This window comes from Lutra lutra, chromosome 6 (genome assembly GCF_902655055.1).
Source record: "Lutra lutra chromosome 6, mLutLut1.2, whole genome shotgun sequence".
Taxonomy (NCBI): Eukaryota; Metazoa; Chordata; class Mammalia; order Carnivora; family Mustelidae; genus Lutra; species Lutra lutra.
Window position 1 is genome coordinate 144659657 of NC_062283.1, and position 20337 is coordinate 144679993.

Here is a 20337-nt window from a genome sequence, read left to right on the forward strand (position 1 = left end):
ACAGGTGTCTGTGTGCATGCGTGTTTTAAGGTTTGGGAAGAATTCACCTTTTCCCTCAATGACTCATAACCTCCCACTGCTACCTTCTCACTCATGTCCATAGAGTTTCCTCCCATGCCCAGCTAAACTCACTGCCCATGCCAGGCTAGACCTTGCCCCTCCTGGTTAAACACCTCTGAATATTTAGAGGACCAGAGGCATGCCAGGGGCCGTGCTGGGAGAACGGGACTATGCTCCCCGTTCACAGTCCTCATCTATGACTTTGGGAAATTCCTTAAGTCTGTGTCCCCCCAACTGTTTGTTCCGGCATTTGGGCGGTGTCCAAAGTGCATGAGTGGAAGTCGGCAAAGGTCAGGGTCAGGGTAAAGGTTAGAGTTGAACCGTGAGCAAGGGATCGATGCTCGGGAGCTCCAGATTTCCCTGCAGCCACCTGGGGCCCAGCCTCTCTTCCAGTCTTAGCTGGCTTAGCTCGTAGGCTTCTGGGCCGGTTACCCCCTCGCCTCATCTGCCCACTGATAGTCCCAGGGAGCAGGTGTCGGCCTCCGAGTGCCTCGGGCTCCGTCCTGTAGACCCGTGCACTCACACATGTGTGTTGTCACCTGGTATCACATGTGAGCAGGTGTCTGTGAGGAGGCCGCCTAGGCACTAGGCAGCCCAGCACCAGTCACTAGATGTTTCCTGTTTCTTGATGCAGGAAAGCCGTGACGGGTGGGCAGGGGACGGGGCCGTCCACACGGCCTCAGGGGGACGGGGACTTGGGAGGATTTGGGTGCGCAAAGCAGGGCTAGGGTTGGAAGCTTCCCAGGTGCCTTTGTGAGCGCGGGGCCCTTGAGAGCTGGGGTAGTGGAAAGGGTCCTCTGGGCTGCCACGGGGAGAGGAGAGAGGTCCGGAGTCGCCGGGTGGCCTGGCCGCCCAGAAGGCCATCCAACAGCCCAGCCCCCCGCTGCCACAAGCTGGTTCGCACTCTTCCTTTTTAGCTGCTGAGGAGCCGCTGCGCGTGCACCTTGTGTGTTGCAGGGACGTGGCCATCGACACGGTGAAGACGGGCATGGGGGGAAAGGCCGGGAACAAAGGGGCCGTGGGCATCCGCTTCCAGTTCCACAGCACCAGCTTCTGCTTCGTGTGCAGCCACCTGACGGCCGGGCAGTCCCAGGTGAAGGAGAGGAACGAAGACTACAGGGAGATCACCCAGAAGCTGAGTTTCCCAATGGTGAGAGCACACGGTGGCCTGGGATGTGACCCGGGCGCGCGTGCTCGCTGCCGGCTAGCGGCGGCCACACACGTGGTTTCCGGAGCCGCTGATAGAGGCCGCCATGGGGTGGGGGCCGGGAAGCGACTCTAGGAGGGTCCCTGCCCCCCCACCAGAGGGCTCAGCTCCAGGGGTGGGGATGTGACCTGGGATGGGACAGTAGAGCTAAGCCCCGGGGATGTCCCTGGAGTATTCTCTATTATATGTTTCCCGAATGTCCTTATGCACCCCACATTTCTCTTGGCATTTTTGTGAGTTTTCTGGTTTTCTTGTTCACTGTCCATGCTTTGTCCAAGTTAGTGAAGAACATCTGAATCCAAACAGTAGGAGACTTGTTTTTCTTAAGAGTCATGGTCTTCAGACCTACCTACTGTTGCCGCTCAGATAAGAACGCCCGTTTTTTTGAAATCTGAGTGTTCATGACCCAGGGGTCTGGATCCTCCCACCTGGGCGCCAGGTTGCAGACAGCCTGCGCCATGCTGCCCTCTAGCGGTGGCAGGCGTTTCTATCCCAAAGCCAGGCCATCTCTCCATACTGGGAATGTTCCCCAGCCTGCAAGGAGCCGATTGCCTGCACACCTTCAGCCTGGTGCAAACCCCCGTCTCCCTGCACTGCGCGGACGCCAGCTCTTTCCATCACATGTTCTGCCGGTGTCTGTGACTCAGCTGGCTGGGTCCTGGAGCTCCTCCCCGTGAGGCCAGGTAGACCGGTAAACCTGACGTCCAGTGCACTGGGCTACACGAGTACTCGAGGCAGAACGCCTCATTTTCACTAATAAGTGCTGTAATCTCTGCCGTGGTTTTTATTTCTTGGATTAAAGAAGAAACACGTCGAGTTGGGAAATTTACGACGTGAAGTCTTCCAGACCACAGAGGACGCGATGCATGTTTTCTTTGTTTTTCCTTTAGTTTAAAAAAAAAAAAGTCCAACCTTTCTCACTTAAAGTGCTATTTTGAACTTTGGACACATGCAAAATATTCAAAGGGTTTAAAATAGAGCCTTTTTTTTTTTTTTTTCAATAGAAATACTGAGGATACCTGTATAAGTTAATACTTTACACCTGAGCTGCCCAGCAGACTAGCCGCAAGCAGGGATTTAAATAAAATGAAAAGTTCCTTGGTTACACGGGCCACGTTTCCTGATGACCACTTGGTGGCTGCTTGTGGCCGCTTGAGGCTGGTGGCTCCTGTTTTGGACAGCGTGGATGGAGAACATTTCCATCACTGCGGAATGTTCTGTCGGGCAAGCAGTGCTCTACACGCTTATTGATTTGGTTGTGATCATGTTAATCTTTTGTCCAGATTAGACTGGAAATGCCACATGAGGATAGTAGAAACAGATTTTGGAGTTAGGCAGATCTGAGTCCAAAGTTGCCTTTATTACACATTGGTGTAACTGCAGCAGGTTCTTTTGAACTTTTTATTTTTATCTAAAGGAGAACCAACAGTGCGTGCCTCACAGGGTTGCTGTGAGGGCAGTGTACCCCCAGAACAGAGCCCGGCACAGGTAGCTGGGCAATAGGGGTGGTGTGTTGTGGCTGCTGTCGTTGGCGCTGTGATTCATGGCAGGGAAGGAAGGGCGAGGGTCCCATGCTCTCCAGAGCTGTGCTGGGGACCACAGGCTCAGGGTGAGCCAGACAGGGCAGGGGGAGGGAAGAATGGGATAGAGAGTCACAGGAGGAAAATGGATAAAATCCGTGACATTTTACGAAGTTGCACATCCTGGACATTTTGATGTTTGTAAGCCTGAGCCTCATAACACTGTATGTTTGGACAACTTGTCTTTGGATGTAGACGTAAGGAAAGCAGGAACACGGCCTGATCTCAAAGCTGGGGCCGGCGCAGTGAAGATGGGCAGTCGTGGTTCCCCATTAGAGATGAACTTTCCCCAAACCACTCAAAAACACTGTAATTTAAAATGAAGATAGCCACGAAAAGCTCCCCAGCAGGTGTACAGGATTAAGGAGAGATGAGGTACTCTCTGTGAAGTCTTTCGTTAAGTAGCTTTTTAGGGAAAAAGACATCTTTATCATCTGCCTGGTGAGCTTTCCTCCCGCTCTCCCACCTCCTTTGCAAGATGGGCCAGAATGACTGTGATTTTCTTGAAACAGGGAAGAAACATTTTTTCTCATGATTATGTGTTTTGGTGTGGCGATTTCAACTACCGCATTGACCTCACTTATGAGGAAGTCTTCTATTTTGTCAAACGCCAAGACTGGAAGAAACTTCTGGAATTTGATCAGCTGCAGCTACAGAAATCAAGTGGGAAAGTAAGTTGGACTCTTAAGTCTATAGCTGTACTCCGTTGGAGTCAGAGCTCCTGGGGGGTGAGGGGCTCACGTCTGCAATGAGCACAGTGTTGTGAGGCTGCTGAACACCGGTGTGGGCAAGCCCACCCCACCCCATGTCCAGGCCAGCCTCATAGGGCTGGCTGGCTGTCCTTACATATACTTAGCCATCAAGTGACACTCCAATACTCTGTTTTCATAAGATCTCTGTTTCTCATTGGCAAGCACACTAACATGTTAGAACAATACCTGATATACTTTATACACCAATTTGGGCGGATAATCCTCAGGGCCATGCTACAAATTCGGTATTGTACCCATTTTATAGACAAGAAGACTGAGGCCCAGGTCCAATGAGCCCAAGGTCACACAGTACACAGAGCCATGATGCCGCCCACAGCTGTCAAGCTACAGAGCTCACGTTTATCCCCTACATGACCCATGTGCAGTTTCTTTTTTAAAGATTTATTGATTTATTGTAGAGAGATGGAACATGAGTGGGGGGAGGGGCAGAAGGAGAGAATCTCAAGCAGACTTCCCACCGAGTGTGGAGCCTGACACGGGGCTTGATCTCATGACCCTGAGATTATGACCTGAGCAGAAATCAGGAGTCAGATGCTCAACCGAGTGAGCCACCATGTGCTATTTTTTAGTGACGTGATAGGAAAGATTCAAGTATGGAATCCTCCAGGTTCCTCCAGGTCACCCTGGCCAGCCTCCGGGTGACCCAGAACATCTTCTCCAGCTAATGCTATTGCTCGTTTGGGTGCCTGTTAGCTTTGCAGCTGGTGGGGCTGAGATGACGGGAGCACAGCTGCACTCTGTTTACCTTTTGAAAACAAAGCAGCTGGTCCCGTATCCAGAGGCGTTGAGGTCTCCCCTACAGCAAGAGTCAGACATTCTTTGCGGTTCCCTGTTCACTCCCCGCTCAGCCTGCCGCGGAGGTGGATTGCCGAGGGCTGGCCAGACGGAGAGGAACCACACTTTCCCTGTCTAGAGCAGGTTTTTCTTTCTTCCACCGGTGCTGTCCACACCCTCCCGCAGGTGCCCAGAGAGAAGTAGTGAGGTCTTTCCAGGGTCTTCTCACAGTGCTGGGGCTAGATCTAGAGCCAAACAGAAACAGAATTCAGTTTCAGGTCTGGGCTCCATTTGCGCAACTCATTGAGTTAGCGGATGTCAACGAAGGCCTTGTCCGGTCGGGCCCGGCATTGCGCTCGCTCTGACGCTGAGCAGATGAACAGCTGGGGTTCTTGCCTCGCGCCTTCCCTTGTCTCCTGGGCACTGACGTGGACGGTGGTACCTCGGGTACCCAGGCTGGGTGGGAGATCCCGGGGTGGTGTGTAAGTCAGCGGGATGAGCAGCCATCCCTCTCTTGCTAACGAAATAGCACACCCGTGTTCAGTTGTAAACATACTTAAAACTACAAGGCAGATTCTGTCTTTTTTAGGACTAGAGCACTCCGGAACGTGCTTTTTTATTTTGGGTTTTTGCGTGCGATGTACAGAATCTAGAAGAGCTAAGGTGGTCTTGGTCTTTTCTCCCAATAGATTTTTAAAGACTTTCATGAAGGCGCCATTAATTTTGGACCCACCTACAAGTATGATGTTGGCTCGGCTGCCTACGACACGAGTGACAAGTGCCGCACCCCTGCCTGGACAGACAGGGTTCTGTGGTGGAGGAAGAGGCACTCTTTTGACAGGACAGGTGCGTGAGATGTGCGTGCGTTTGGAGGTGGTTGAGGCTGCGCGCTCGATAGTGCAGAGGGGAAGTCGGTCACATTCATTCAGCGCGGCGCGCTTTGCTGTATAAATGACAACTGTCTTGACCCAGAACTATAGGAAACTCATTCCAGTAGGGAGCCCCTAAGCTTTGGGAGTTGTGTTTTGGGGAACCCCCTGGCTCTCCCCATCCCTGCGTCATGGCTGTCCCCTTCCCTCTGCCTGACACACACACCCTGTGCCATCTGCGTTCTGTTCTGGGTGGACAGCAAGGAGAGAAGCCTCGGCTCTTCGCCTCCAGTGACTGTCCCTCTTACACACGTGCAAGTCATCCCTCACATTTCATTCAACCAAACGCTGACCTGCTTCAAGCTCCAGCTCTGCATTGAACATGAGCCAGACGCAGGAAAGGAGCGTTTTCTCTCAATCGGTTGTCAAGGATGTCTTGAATTGCTAGCGACGGCCCACCAGGAAGGGTGGTGGATTAGGGCACCGGGAGGTCAAACAGCTCTGCTTTTCGGGCAAGATGGGCACAGAGATTTCAAAGCCAGGGAATCCCGTCATTCAGATCAGTCTCTGGACGTCTGTGGACGTCGTCCAGGCCTTGAGAGGCAGGCATACCGTGATGTCCTTGGCCTTGGCTTTGCCTACATACAGGGCTGCAGACTTCCTGTGTTTCTATAGCCCCTGGGACGGGAACCCCACAGCTACGTCTGCATACCCACTCGGGTTGTCCCCTGGGAAGGACGTAGCAGCACTGGATCATCTACAGACATTCTGTACCCTAGACCCCCTCTCCCCGACCCTGACCTCCTTCCCTCCCCACCCCCGCCCAAGCCAGCTCGGGTTAGAGCAAACGGGTTTGAGACAGGCGTGTCCATGCAGTAGACCCCTGGCACAAGCTTCCTCTGTCAGCGCTCTCGCTCTCCTATGTTTCTCGTATGTTTCTCGTATGTTTCTCGTATGTTGACACTGTATTGTGTTGTGTATGGGTCTCTTGATTGGAACCTCTGCGAGCAGCTGGAGAACTCAACCTTCTAGAAAACGACATAGATGCTGACAGCACCGTCACACATTCCTGGTCTCCTGGTGCCCTCAAGTATTACGGCCGAGCCGAGCTCCAAGCGTCTGATCACAGGTACGGTGATCAGACAGGCTAGTTTTGGTAGCAGCCATGGGAAGAGCAAATCCCATTGTCCTGGGCTGCGGAAAGTGGCGTCTGCTGTTCCCCGAAATGAACGGACACGCTGTCCCCCGCAGAATGCGTGTGTGCACACGTGTGAAAGATATCAAAGAACGAAGAAGAGGGTGACCAATAGCTGTGTCCGCACCACCAAGATTTAATCCGTGTTAGTATGGCAATTGCTCACATTATTATAAATGACCTCAGGGATAAAAATTGCAAAGGTGCAGCCTATTTTGTCATTGAAATTCCCATAAATGATGTCACTGCACAACTTGCTTTTTTTTTTTTTTTTTTTGGTCACTTAATGTCTTTGAGACACAGTCACATTGATGTTACAGACCTGGCTCATTCCCTTGTAATTGCTGTCCAGTATTCGACTGAATATATCCATGGAATGTACCCATTCACCTGCTAGTAATTTTTTTTTCTGATTTTTTTCTAATTTTTAAAAATTTTTTTCTCTAATATTTTATCATTGCAAATGCCAGAGGGTTTGTAAGTGTTGGATCTGAGTTCTTTAATGCTCTGAGCTGTCGGTTTGGCCTGCCTGTCTTGCATTATGGACAGAACACAGCAGCAGGATCGGTCAGCTCGAAGTGTGCTGGGACCAGCCATGGAGGGTGATTAGTCTCGTGGAGTATCTTGAAAGAGACAGAGGATGGCATCTGAGGGTGTAAATAGGAAGGATTTGCTCCTCCCATGGCTGCTACCAAAACTAGCCTGTCGTTTTCAACTTCTACAAGGAAAGAAATTATGAGAGATTTGGTGGTGAAGAGCTGGTCAGCCAGTAGGTTGAAATCTTTAGATACTCTAAATTCTTAAGAAACCTGTTGTTGCAAATACACACCTAGAAACAAACCTTGGGGAATCTCCGGTTATGGGACTTTCTACAGAGAACTTTAGGTTTGGTAGTTCAGTGAGTGTCTTTAGAAGCAACTCCTTTAACCACTATTCCCTGAAAGACCTTGTATACTAGGCCCTGTTCCTGGCACTGAGGATTGACAGAGAATAAAACAGACAAGACCCCATTCCCGGGAAGTTGTCTAGTGAGGACAGACAGTAAACAAACGTGAAAGGAAAAATGGTAATGATAAGACTCAGAAAAAGGGTTGGCCTTCAAGGAAGGCCTTTCAGATAGGATAACCATGGAGGCCAGACCTGAAGGAAGAGAGAGAGTGAGCCATAGCGGTATCAGGGAGAGAGCATTCCAGGGTGAGGAGCGAGGCAGTGAACCTTCAGGGATCCAGAGAATCGAGGGGGAACGGGAAGAGTAGAGGAAGTCCTAGAAGCTGAGGAGCAGCACAGGCCGTGTGGAAGCCTGTGGGCCCAAGAACGTGGGGTTTGGGTTTTCCTCGGGCTGAGGAGTGGCCTCATCTGACGATGTGTTGACAGAGTCAGCCAAAGAGAGTGCAGTGGGTCCAAGGAAGAAGCTGGCACAGTAGGCAAGGGAAGAAACAGTGACAGCCTTGGACCAGGTGGTCATGGGTCCCATGGCGAGACATGGTTGGGTTCTGGATAGACTTTGAAAGTGGAGCCCACAGAATTGCCTAAGGGTTGGATAGTGTGTCCCATGCGTGTGTGTGTGTGAGAGAGAGAGAAAGAGAGGGAGGATTTGAGGAGGCTCCCAGAGCTGGGCCTGAGCAGCCAGAAGGACAGAGTCGCCTTCGCTCAGCTGGTACGCCAGGAGCTGGTTTGAAGAGCGTCTTCAACATTTGCGGATCTTTCTGATGACAAAAGCAGAGCCCTCAGTTACTGGCCGTTAGGGGAACCACACGGGCGCAAACAAACCCTCCATAGTTCCTCTGAGACAATGTCTATAATGGTCTGTTAGGTGTCTTCTGCATTTTCCACACGTGTTAGAAGCTTTTACACCAAAATGTTAGCCTGTGTGTGGTGTGTGCCCAGTGCCGACACCTTTTTACACACACACACACACGCATAGAGACCATTAGGATTATATCTTGCAGACTTACCATGTTGCCTTACTGCATTTATTTTATTTTTTTTAAGATTTTTTTTTTATTTATTTGACAGAGATCACAAGTAGGCAGAGAGGCAGGCAGAGAGAGAGGAGGAAGGGAAGCAGGCTCCCTGATGCAGGGCTCGATCCCAGGACCCTGGGATCATAACCTAAGCTGAAGGCAGAGGCTTTAACCCACTGAGCCACCCAGGCGCCCCTGCATTTATATTTTTAAGTTAAACGTTTTATGTTGAGGTAATTCTACACTGGCGGGCTATTGTAAGGAATAATACGGGGAGTGCGCATACGCTTTCCCCAGGCCCCACGGTGAGGAGGTCCTGTCACTCTGTAGCAACAAAGTCACTGTCAAGATACAGAACATCTCCTTCACCACAGGGTGCCTCCCGGCGTCTTTCCACAGCCCTCTGCTCCCTAACCCCTGTCCACCACTGCTCTTTCTCTCCTTTTCCATAATTTCATCATTCTAAGCATAAATGAGATCAAAATGAGGGGGACTGGCTTTTCCCTGCCAGCCACATCTTCTGCAGATTCGTGCAGTTGTCCTGCTTCTCTGTAGCCCATTTGCATTCCTGCTGGGGGCGCAGCCCGCGGGCACCTGCACCTGCTTCCTCAGCCACCACGCTTCCCATCTGGACGTGTGGCTCGTGGGAAGAGGTTTTCTGCTTCTCACTTAGTGTGTATCCCAGCATCAGATTTTCCCCATCTTCTTTTTTCTTCTAGATACCCCCCAAAAAACCCCAAAACCAAAAATCTAACAACTGCAACATAAATGTGTGAGAAGCACACATTATCATTCACATCTCCTCATTTTTGCCATGTCCCTGGTTTTCAGGGTTACCACCATACGATCTACTATTGTCTCTTCTGTTTTGTTTCCTCTTAACACTGTACTGTAAATGTCTTCAAGAAGATTACATAATCGGGGCACCCGGGTGGCTCAGATGGTTGGGCCTCTGCCTTTGCCTGTGATGATCCCAGGGGCTCTGGGATCAAGTCCCGGGTCGGGTTCCTTGCTCAGCGAGGATCCTGTTTCTCCCTCTGACTGCTTCTCGCTCTGCTTGTGCTCTCTCTCTCTCTCTCAATCTGACAAATAAAAATCTTTTAAAAAAATTATGTAATCTTCATAATAGAGGATTTCCTAAATTTTTGCAAAGGGAGTAAACCCACCCCTGTATCACAATGGCAATAAACAATGACTGCATTATTTCTTGCTGATCTATTTTCCTGAGTATGTCAACTTGGCTTCTCTGACATTATTCTTATTGGTTGTATAAAATATTATCATATGGCTGCATCATAACCGTTTCCCTATTATGGGACAGTTAACTGTTTCCCCTCTCTCCTTCCATCAACAGTGCTGTAATGATCATCCTTGCGTACAAATCTTTGTATGCCTCTCTGATCACTTTCTTAGAACAAAGGCCTAGAATTAAAATTAGTAGGTTGAAAGAGATGAACATTATTGAGATTCTTAATAGCAATTGCCAAATAGCCCTCCAAAAACTTGAACCCCTAGCAAAGGGGGAATTCCCACCTCTCTCCATCCTTGGCAGTACTGAGTAATACCACGTAGAAAAATCTCAGCTAAGAGCCAGTGCTGTTTTCTCCAAATCATCCTTAGGCAAGAATGCTAAGGTAATGCTAAGGTTGGCCAAAGATAGAGTCGGAAAGCCTAGGACAGGACAGCCAGGCTCCGTGCCGGGCTGGGGCCACACCCACGGGCAGTGGATGTTCACTCTTGACAGCGGATCTCTGGGGATTGGGCCCTCCTCGGCCCCGTCACCCATCACCTGTCTTCCCCCCCCCCCGTCTAACGCAGACCTGTGCTGGCAATCGTTGAGGTGGAAGTTCAAGAAGTTGATGTGGGTGCTCGGGAGATGGTGTTCCGGGAAGTGTCCTCTTTCCAGGGCCCCCTGGATGCCACGGTTGTAGTCAACCTTCAGTCACCGACCTTAGAGGAGAAAAACGAGTTTCCTGAAGATGTGCGCACAGAGCTCATGCAGACCCTGGGCAATTATGGGACCATCGTTCTTGTCAGGTACTCACGCCTGGCTGGGATGGGTCCTGTGTGCCTCTTAGATGTATCACCAGCCAGAGCCATGAGAACTGCCGGTTGTTCTTGGCATTGACTTGGAGCATCTCATTTATTCCAGGATCAACCAAGGGCAGATGCTGGTGACTTTTGCAGACAGTCACTCAGCTCTCAGCGTCCTGGATGTGGATGGTATGAAGGTGAGTCATGCTCGGTCCCCCATGGCACGGGGGCTGCTTAACTCCCCAGAGTTTTCTTGGGCACCACATGAGGGCAGGAGCTAATTAGCACCCTTCCTTCTGGTGTCTGTTCCTGGTCTCCTCGTTGAGGTCTCTAATGTCCAACCCTAGCCATTTGCAGAATCTGGAAGGAAGAGCAAATGTTAGAGGGTAGATCCCGCTGAAATCACTGGGTCTGTCCTGGCTCACACTTGCACGTGGGAGGGCATTTGCTATTCTTCTCATTAGACGGTGTATTTTGGAATCTGCAGTGTACAGGTAGTTTCCATTTTGATAATATCCTGGTTTTACGTTCACATGGGATGAAAAGCTGGAGATGATGATTCAACTTTCAGTTAGACCAAATGTGAGCTCTGCTGATCTTGCCTGAGGTCTAGGTCCTCAACTTTTTTTGGCAAAGCAGGAAGATTGGCCTACTCCTGATGCATGAGTTTGAGCCGGATGCCCTTTGAGAGCAAAGGAGGTGGTTCTAAGGTCTGTACTCCCTTCTCAGATGGCCACTCTGTCCTCGCAGGTGAAAGGCAGAGCCGTGAAGATCAGACCAAAGACCAAGGACTGGCTGAAAGGTTTGCAAGAGGAGATCATCCGAAAACGGGATAGCATGGCCTCCATGTCTCCCACTGCCAATTCCTGTTTGCTGGAGGAAAACTTCGACTTCACAACCCTGGACTATGAGTCAGAGGGTGAGTAGCTCTGCAAGGACCTCTGGGTCATTGTGGCGAGGCCAGCAGGCAAGAAGTTCCCACGACCAGCGTGAGATTTTCAAGACCCCTTCTCACACCTAAAGGTGACAGAGGGTCCTTGGGGCACACGCACTGTATTCCACGAGCGAAGCTGGGCGCTGTGCACATCTGGGGGAGATGCCTGAAGCAGTCAGTAAGCCCTGGAGCCATCTGAAATGACAGGACAGTGGCTTTGAGGCTGTCTGGGCTGTGGGCTCACTCCGTGTCTCAGGCCTGAATGGAACTGGGGTTCTGTACCAGTTGACGCGTGGCTGCCCCCGGGCTGCCGGAAGCTGGGCCGCAGGCCTCCTGACGCCGAGCAGCAAGCCCAGATGGTGACAGACCCCGTGCCATTTGCCCTCATTGTGCGCTGTGACATTTCCTCCCCAAGGCGATATCCTCGAAGATGACGAAGACTATTTGGCGGATGAGCTAAGTCAGCCTGTGGCCTCAGACGGGGAGATGAGCGGGGACAGCCTCTCCGAGGCCCCCAGCCCCACAGCCGCGATGCCCGCCGGCAAGTCACCTGCGCTCAACAAAAAGAAGCTGCACCCGACCTGCCAAGGTAGCTCGGCCCCTCCCTTTGCTAAAGAGCCGCGGGCTTCGAGTCCGCTCTCTCTCTCAGGCCCAGGGCTTTGCACGAGGCCACAATTATGTGCTCACAGCCCACACCAGGGCTGAAACCACAAGTCCTAGCAAGTGGGTGGAAACCGGGCTCTGGGCCCGTGTCCAGCTACCACCACATTGACTTTCTCCAGTGCTTTTTATTTACCTTTTTTTTTTTTTTTTTTAAACTGCTGGTACCGCTATAGCACACCAGACCCATGGTAATTCCTGTTTCCTCCGGATGTTTAAATGGCCACAGCCCTGAACTAGCTTTACATTTGTAATTCCGTTTTTCCTCCCCACGATGTTCGTTTCAATCCCATAAGAGACATAATTTTTTTTATTGAAATATAATTGACATGCCACGTTATATTGGTTTCAGGTGTACAACTTAGTGAACCAGTAATTCTGTACATTACACTGTGTGCGGTTACCATCTGTCCCCATATAATATTGAAACAGTGTTACTGACTGTATTCCCTACGCTATACTTTTCACCCAATAACTGACTTATTTTAAATTGGAAGTTTGTGTCTCTTAATCCCCTTCACCTACCCGCATCTCACCCCCCAGTGCACCACCAGTCTCCTGTAGGTATGAGTCTCTTTCTGGGTTTGGGGTTTGTTTTTGTTTTTGTTCTTGGCTGCTGTTTCATTTTTTTAGATTCCACATGTAAGTGAAATCATGCTTGTCTTTCTACATCTGATGTATTTCACTTTACCACACCCTCTGGTGTCCAGCATCTATGTCCTGAGTGCCGGGGTCTTGTTACATTCCTGTAACATGTTATTACACAGTAATATGATACATTAGCATCATTCTATCATTTGAGACTTAAGCAAAGAGGGACGGAAAGTCCCGCAGATTGAACTGCAAAGCCCTAGGTAACATAGTGTAACGGCCCTTTGGAATAAGTTGTAAAGCCCGCTGGCCTTTCCCGGGCTGGAAAGGAGGGCTGTCTGTGCTCCAGCCCCAGACTCTGCCACGGCCACGAGAGCCTTCCCGCTGCTGCTCACGGTGCCTCCCCCATTGGAGGAAAGCTCTGTCTAGTAGGTTCGGAAAGTTGCCATGAGCTGCAGCTGAGACTACAGAATAGGCTGAAAGTGAACTGAGAGTCTTCCCAGGGAAGGTAATTTGCCAGGAGAGGCGCAGGCACCCCAAGTCCCTTTGTGCCATGGTCCCAAAGGTGGTTAGGAGCCTGGCTGCACTGAGCCATAGGAACCTCTTAAAGGTACACTTGCAGAGCCCCGTCATGGAGATGTGGGTTTGGTGGGGGGTGGGGCTGGGGCCCTGGAAATCTGGTATCTCATGAAGCTCCCCAGGTGACTGAGATGCATGGCTGGGTTTGGGGATGGCCGCCCAACCCAGGTGATTCTGTGCCCTGCACATCCAGAGGGCTCCTGCCCGGATAGAAGGGGCCGAAGGGAATGCCCTTCAGACAGCCGGAGGTCCTTTTCTGCAGGAGTGGCCATCATTCAGGAAGCTCCTTGAGGGGAAGGCACATATGGGCACCAAGGCCTCTTGGAATGAAAAATTAGGAGAGCACGGGACTATGTGGGTGACCTTGCCACCTGGCAGATGTGAAGGCATGTCCTCGACGCTTCCCATTAAAAGGAGAAGCCCTGCCTCTTCCCAGCTCCAACCTCAGAAATACATGGGTTTGAGCTGATGGAAATGTGAGGGGTGGAGTGTCTGAGTGAAAATAAAATGCATCGGGCTACATTGTAGTGTGGGAGAGGAGACCTGCCGTGTTCCTGAACTTACGTGTCATAAATGTATAATAAAAATTAGAGTAGTCACCTCCTCACGCGCCTCCTAGCCTTAGAAGTTATTTGCAGGACAGGCAGGAGGTCGATCACCTGTGCAGTAGCTGGCAATGGGTGACGGTACTTGGGGCTTGATGGGTGAGCAGGGACCCCCCCCATTCCAGGAGCTTGCCACGGGATGGCAGGGGCAGAGGCAGAGACTGTTCTCAGCCTCCAAAGCAGCTGTCCTGTGTTAGAGTGAGGAATTCAAACCGAGGGGCTCTGGTCTTCAACTCTCTCCTCTTCTCTGTGTGGTCTCCTTCGTTATTTCAGAAGGAAATAACCCTAATCCTACGCTTGGACACATCTCCCTGTCTCTCATGTGTGGACAGAAAGCCTTGTCTACAGTTCATCTCCTGTTCCAAGCAGGCACTGGGTGTCGCCCCGCCCTCCCATGTCAGCAGAGGCAGAGAGGAGGGACCCTGCTCTGCGGGAGGGAGGGGGACCCTCCTGCACAGTCGGTTCCGCGCAGACCCAGGTCTGAGCCCTGCCTCACGCCTCACTCGCGTTCCGCCGTGTCCTCCAGATGACGCTGAGCTGGTGGCAGTACAGCAGGAGCTGGAAGCAGGTGGAGATTTCCGGCACCGTTCTCCAAGCAGGTCTCTGTCGGTGCCCACTCGGCCTCGGCCGCCTCACCCACCGCAGAGGCCCCCCCCTCCAAGTAAGACTCTGTTGCTTTCGGCTTGCCACCGTGCCTGCTGGGAATAACCACCCCTTTCCCGCTACTCAGCACCTGCCTCTGAGTCGCTGCTGCCTCGCCCGGGTCCCCAGCATCTTCTCCTCCTCAGGCTCCTTTCTGGGTCGATCCCAGAAATAGTTGTGTTTCTCACGGCGAACTATGTGGTTCTTTTTACCCAGCTGTTGGCCTTCCCGTAGCCGTGGTTTGCTCTGGGCTTTCTGTTGGAGATGGTAGAGAATGGAAAATTGAGGGGGGGCCCAGCAAGCAAAGACCTTCTAGCACCTTCCTCTGCAGCCCCACAGAAGTAGCTTTTTTTCTGCACCTGCTGTCCCCTCCCCATTTCCCAGGGCTCCAGTGAACCCTTATATCCGACACCCCAGGCGTCCTGGCTTCTGTGGGCCTACGCTTGCTGTCCCTGGCATTCGGCGGCCTGAGGATGGGCCCTTCTCAGCCCAACTCCGAGGACAGCGCTCCTCTTCCTGTCTCCTCCACAGCTGTCCTTGGCCCCTCAAGCTTCCCGTAATGACCTGAAAAGATACTGGTGACGTGCTTTGGAGCACTTTCTGTTTTACCTCTACTGTTTACTCCCCCCCCCCCCCGCACCCCAAAAGTGTGGCAGTCAGACACATGGATTTTCCCTCAGGCTTTACCTTCTCATTGGGTTCATCTTGGCTTATGTCACAATAGTCCTCGATCCAAGCTGAAAGCACGTGACTTCTTAAGCATATTCTTTCCTTTTCTCAGTTAACACTCAGACAATAGAACAATAAATAAAAAGTAAAATTTATATTGTGGAAATTTATAAAAGTAGGTAAATACAAAAAATAAAATTTTTTAAGTTCACTTGATTGTCTACAAATAGCAATTGTTAACCACAAGATTTCTAGCCTTTTTCTAATTAAATACATCAGTATCTACACGTGGTTATTTATTTTTTTACAAAACTGGTATCCATTGTTTGGTCCTTTGTCTTTCATCTAATGTCTGTGTCTTCACATTTTTTTTTTTTTTTTTTTAAGATTCCTTTATTTACTTACTTATTTTTTAAAGATTTTATCCATTCATTTGACAGAGAGAGAGATCGCAAGTACACAGAGAGGCAGGCAGAGAGAGAGGGGGAAGCAGGCTCCCTGCTGAGCAGAGAGCCCGATGCGGGGCTCGATCCCAGGATCCTGAGATTGTGACCTGAGCCGAAGGCAGAGGCTTAACCCACTGAGCCACCCAGGCGCCCAAGATTCCTTTATTTATTTTTAGAGAGAGAGCATGCTCATACCAGTGTCAGGGGAAGAGAGAGAGGAAGAGAGGGCCCCAAGCAGACTCTGCACTGAGCGCAGAGCCCAATGCAGGACTCAATCTCACGACCCTAAGATCAAAACCTGAGCCAAAACCAACGAACCCCTAAATGTTAGAAATCATAAAATATGATTTCTCAATGACTGTGTCATTTCATATCATTTATTCTCCTGCTTTGGGATTTTTTAGATTTTGCTCATAAATCATTTTTAAAATGGGGTCAGAATAATAGGAGTATATTTTAAAATTGACTTTTATATCAGATTTTTGAATTCCTCCCCCTCCAGGATGTTAGATTAAAACTTGCACTCAGGGGCGCCTGGGTGGCTCAGTGGGTTAAGCCGCTGCCTTCGGCTCAGGTCGTGATCTCGGAGTTCTGGGATCGAGTCCCGCATCGGGCTCTCTGCTCAGCAGGGAGCCTGATTCCTCCTGTCTCTTTGCCTGCCTCTCTGCCTGCTTGTGATCTCTCTCTGTCAAATAAATAAATAAAATCTTAAAAAAAAAAAAAAACTTGCACTCAAATAATAACGAGAGAACAGGCACAAACTGAGAATCAAAAGCGAAAACATCAACCCTGTCGGTCCCCACCTGGCCTCACGGGCTCAGACCCTAAGCGCGTCCGCGGTTGGCCTGGCTCTCGGCTGGCTGGGAATGGGCCTCACAGCAGCCGTAACTCACTGAGATTGAGACTCCGCCCTCCTTGGTTTTCACAGCTGGTTTAATGGTGAAAAAGTCGGCGTCGGACGTGTCCATCTCGTTGGGCACCCACGGGCAGTACTCGATCTTGCAGACGGCCAGACTTCTGCCGGGAGCACCCCAGCAGGCAGTGAGTTTCCCTGTGTTCAGCTCAGAGCGAAACAGACCATCGTTTCAGACCTGAGGGACCTGTCCCGTGGTTCATCTTCAGCCCCTGAGACCTGGTGGGATTGCCTCTTCTCAGTGAACACAGAGACCTACATCTCTTTACCCTCTGCCTGACCACCAGCTCGTTCCCAGACCCAGAACTCAGGAGCAGATGTGTTATCAGGTTTCTGCGTGGTTGTACAGGGTGTTAGAGAGAAAATCTTATTTGATGAAAAATCCCACGTGTCCCTGTGTGGTGGAACTGTTAGTCTCCAGACTCATCTTCTCTCCTTTCCAAGGCTTGCCTTTGACCTTGGTGTATGGAGCAGGGCTCGGTAGAGGGCAAAATAGGACAAATTCAGATCAGTTGTTTTGAGGGAAGAAGCTAAGAAGAGGAGGGGTGTATGGCACAGTAGGGGAGCACTAGTAATGAGTGAGGAGGGATTTTAGAGATGGAAATTTCTAGAGGATGGCCGTGAGCTGCTCAGGAGGACAGGAGGTGGCAGTCAGTGGAATGGAGGTGAGGGAGGTGAAGCCAGGGTGCTGGGTGGGGGTGAACTGTCCCGGGAGGCTGGACCAGATGTCACGTGTGACAGCAGGAGGCGGGAATGACTGGGGAATGGCTGGTTGATGGTAGTGAAGGCAGTTCATCAGTGGCTACCCGGAGGTTTAGGTTGAGGGAGAAAGGTGAAGAGGTAGAAAAAGCACTTTCAAGAAGAAAGTGGAAAGGGTTTTAATAACTATGCTGAGCTGTGGGAAAAGTGGCTTCCGATGATGCTTTCTCGGTATGACCTGGAAATAGATAGTGGTTTATCCACATTGCAAAGACCTGTAACCACCCGGTTTGGGAGAGGAGGCTTGTCAGCTCGGAATTACTGCATTCCGCTTCTTGGTACGAGAGTACTTCCTGGAGGAGGAGCCTGGAGGGATGCGGTCTCGATTGGAGTTGGTGTTTAACTCCGGTCTGATGGAGCCCCGTGCCCCCCACCCCTGCAAACTGATCAGTAGGCGGGTGACCAACCAGGCGAGCCTGGTTTTCTTGCTTCCGTTCATACGCTTTTCTTCTTGATTCTGTCCTGAAGCCCAAGCCAGGACGGGGATAAGTAAACCCTATAACGTCAAGCAGATCAAAACTACCAACGCTCAGGAGGCAGAAGCAGCCATCCGATGTCCTCCTGGAAGCCAGGGGCGGTGAGTGTTCTGCTGGCTTCTCCTTCTGGTCTTTTCTATGCATCTTCCTACTCAAGAGGGCCCTAGAAGAGAAAAATAACATTTTTCCCCCGCTGGAGGCAATATTAAATTAGAAGCACCTTAGCAACATTTTATAAAATTCCAACTACAAATGTTATTGTCCATTTAAAATTATACATTTAAAATTCAGCAAGAATATGGAATAACCCCCAAGATTATTAAGAAGCACATTAAGGTAGAGATTGAAATAAATGAAAATGAAGTTTAGAAAAGGATAATGCTCCAGGCAACTAACTCATTCTGCCAGCTCCAAAAAAAGAGACAATTTGGGAACCATCCCTATTTCAGGCACAAAACTTTTTGAAATCACCAGCAAGTACAGATTCTTTACTGTCAGACAGGAACCTCTTCTCCACTATGCTGCCTGTTAAATTTTTGGTGCTGTTACTTCTCAACCCATGTTAATTTACTCATAATCAACTCAAAATTGCTGGTATGAATATTTTGAGGTTTGGGGGAGGTTTTTTTTGTTTTTGTTTTTTTTTTTTTTTTTTTTTTTTGATTTTTGTACAAGTATCTTTTTTGGAGAGGAGAGATCATGCGCTCTGAAGAGCCTTCACAGCTGTCTACTTGCTTTTAGACAGGATATTGATTAACTTATTTGGAATCCCAAGTAACATTGAAGGAATGAATTAAGAGGTTGAGAAACACCATTGGTAGGATAACAGTATCATGAATGGCTTCTTTTTTATTAAAAATAATAATAATACAATGGTATGGATGTAAACAGCCATGAGACCACCACTGATTAATGAATAAAAGGTGATGTAACTGTAGAACAGAATATTATTCACCATGAGAAAGAATGTATTGATATATCTGTTTTATCATGGGTGAATCTTGACCATACTATGGCCAGACTAAAAGAAGGTAAACACCAAAGGTTATTTATTATCTGGATTTCGTTGTTTGTTTGTTTGTTTGAGCACATCAGCAGGGTGAGGAGAGGAGAGAGAGAATCTTAAGCAGGCTCCATGCCCAGTGAGGAGCTACTGCGGGCTCAGTCTCACAACCCTGAAATTATGACCTGAGCATAGATCCATAGTCAGATGCTTAAAACGACAGAGCCACTCAGGACCCCTGTCTGATTCCATTTATAGGAAGTGTCCAGAATAGGCAAATCTATACAGAGAGAAGTTACTAGTAGTTTCCAGGGCTTGGGGGAGAAGGGAATGGAGGGGTGACTGCTAATGGGAATAGGGTTCCTTTTTGTGGTGATGAGAGTGTTCTAGAATCAGATAGCGGTGACGGTTTGTAAAACTCTGGGAATATACCAAAAAAAAACAACAACACTGAATCGTAACCTTAAAAAGAGTGACTTTCATGGCATGTGAATTATATCTCAGTAAAGCTACTTGTTAAAAGTGTTCTGTGAATATAGAGGTTAGGAGAGGTTTGAGGTCTGAGATCTACCCAGGATCCCAGCCCAGCATTTGCTTGGTCAGAAGCCCTGCTGAGATTTTGAGACAATTCGGATTATCTCCCCGGAGAAATGCACACGGTCATAAAACGTTGCACATAATGTCTGGGCCTCACTGATCCCCTATGAAGACCATCCTCGTTGAGAAAGTGAACATGAAAGCTGGGGGCTGAACCCAGCTGGCTGGTCCTGACAGCACTCAGATTTTTTTGTCTTTAGAAAAAAAGGAAATATGTTGACTTAGCAAGTTACTTATAGGATGTGGACTGCCTGAAGATTAAATCAGGCATTGACTCTCCCTGTCTGCCCACTTCAGCTGTCCGTACATCTGTGTGTTTCAGGTGCCCCAGGAGACGCCCCCAAATGCCACAGCCCGAGGGACCCCGGCCCTTCCAAACCAGAGCCCTCAGCAGGGGTGGCCCCGCTCCTGCCCCGGCGGCCTGCACCCAGAGTCCCTGCCATCAAGAAGCCAACCTTGAGGAGGACAGGGAAGGTAAGAAGCTGTAGCAAAGCCTCTTGCTGCTGAGGTGCTCCGTATCTGGGGAGAGGAGGCCCAGACACGGCCCTGTCCGTGGGGACACCGCGTGGCCATCGCTTCCTCTTTCGCATCCCTGCCATGTCCTTGGTTCTCGCTGAGCAGAAAAACCAGGAGTCTCTCCCGGCGATGGAACAGCCAGGAGGTATCAGGCCTCCCGAATGTTCTATTGGAGCCTCCAAACAGAGTCCCTGTGGGATGGCGTGTGTCCGTGTCATGTGCACGTGGTTGCACGGGTACAGATTTTTGTTCACCGCTCGGTGGATCCGCAGGGTGGACGCACTCTGCGCGGCCTCTGGTCCCGGGGCCCGGACACTTCTCTTGCCACTTTTCTTGCAGATTGTGTTTTGCTCTCGCTCTCAAGCTTCTCAGCCTTGCTTGCTGCTTCAGAGACATGAGTTTGTCAGGACAGTGGCAGCCCAAAGACTGGCACCTCTAGAGACATCTGGATCTTCCGTTTGATCTCGGTGTTCTAGTAACGGGACCCTCGG

The 20337-nt window shown here is 50.1% G+C and overlaps 1 protein-coding gene across 1 annotated transcript in view; it reads left to right on the forward strand.

Annotated features, from left to right (window-relative positions):
- Positions 1-20337, forward strand: part of SYNJ2 (synaptojanin 2) — a 96544-nt gene that overhangs the window by 72987 nt on the left and 3220 nt on the right. The window contains 13 exon segments of the mRNA XM_047732911.1: positions 1018-1210; positions 3360-3518; positions 5084-5240; positions 6275-6392; positions 10241-10459; positions 10575-10653; positions 11207-11375; positions 11806-11979; positions 14352-14486; positions 16511-16627; positions 17723-17811; positions 17813-17831; positions 19653-19804. Of these exon segments, the coding sequence (XP_047588867.1) occupies positions 1018-1210; positions 3360-3518; positions 5084-5240; positions 6275-6392; positions 10241-10459; positions 10575-10653; positions 11207-11375; positions 11806-11979; positions 14352-14486; positions 16511-16627; positions 17723-17811; positions 17813-17831; positions 19653-19804 (1780 nt within the window).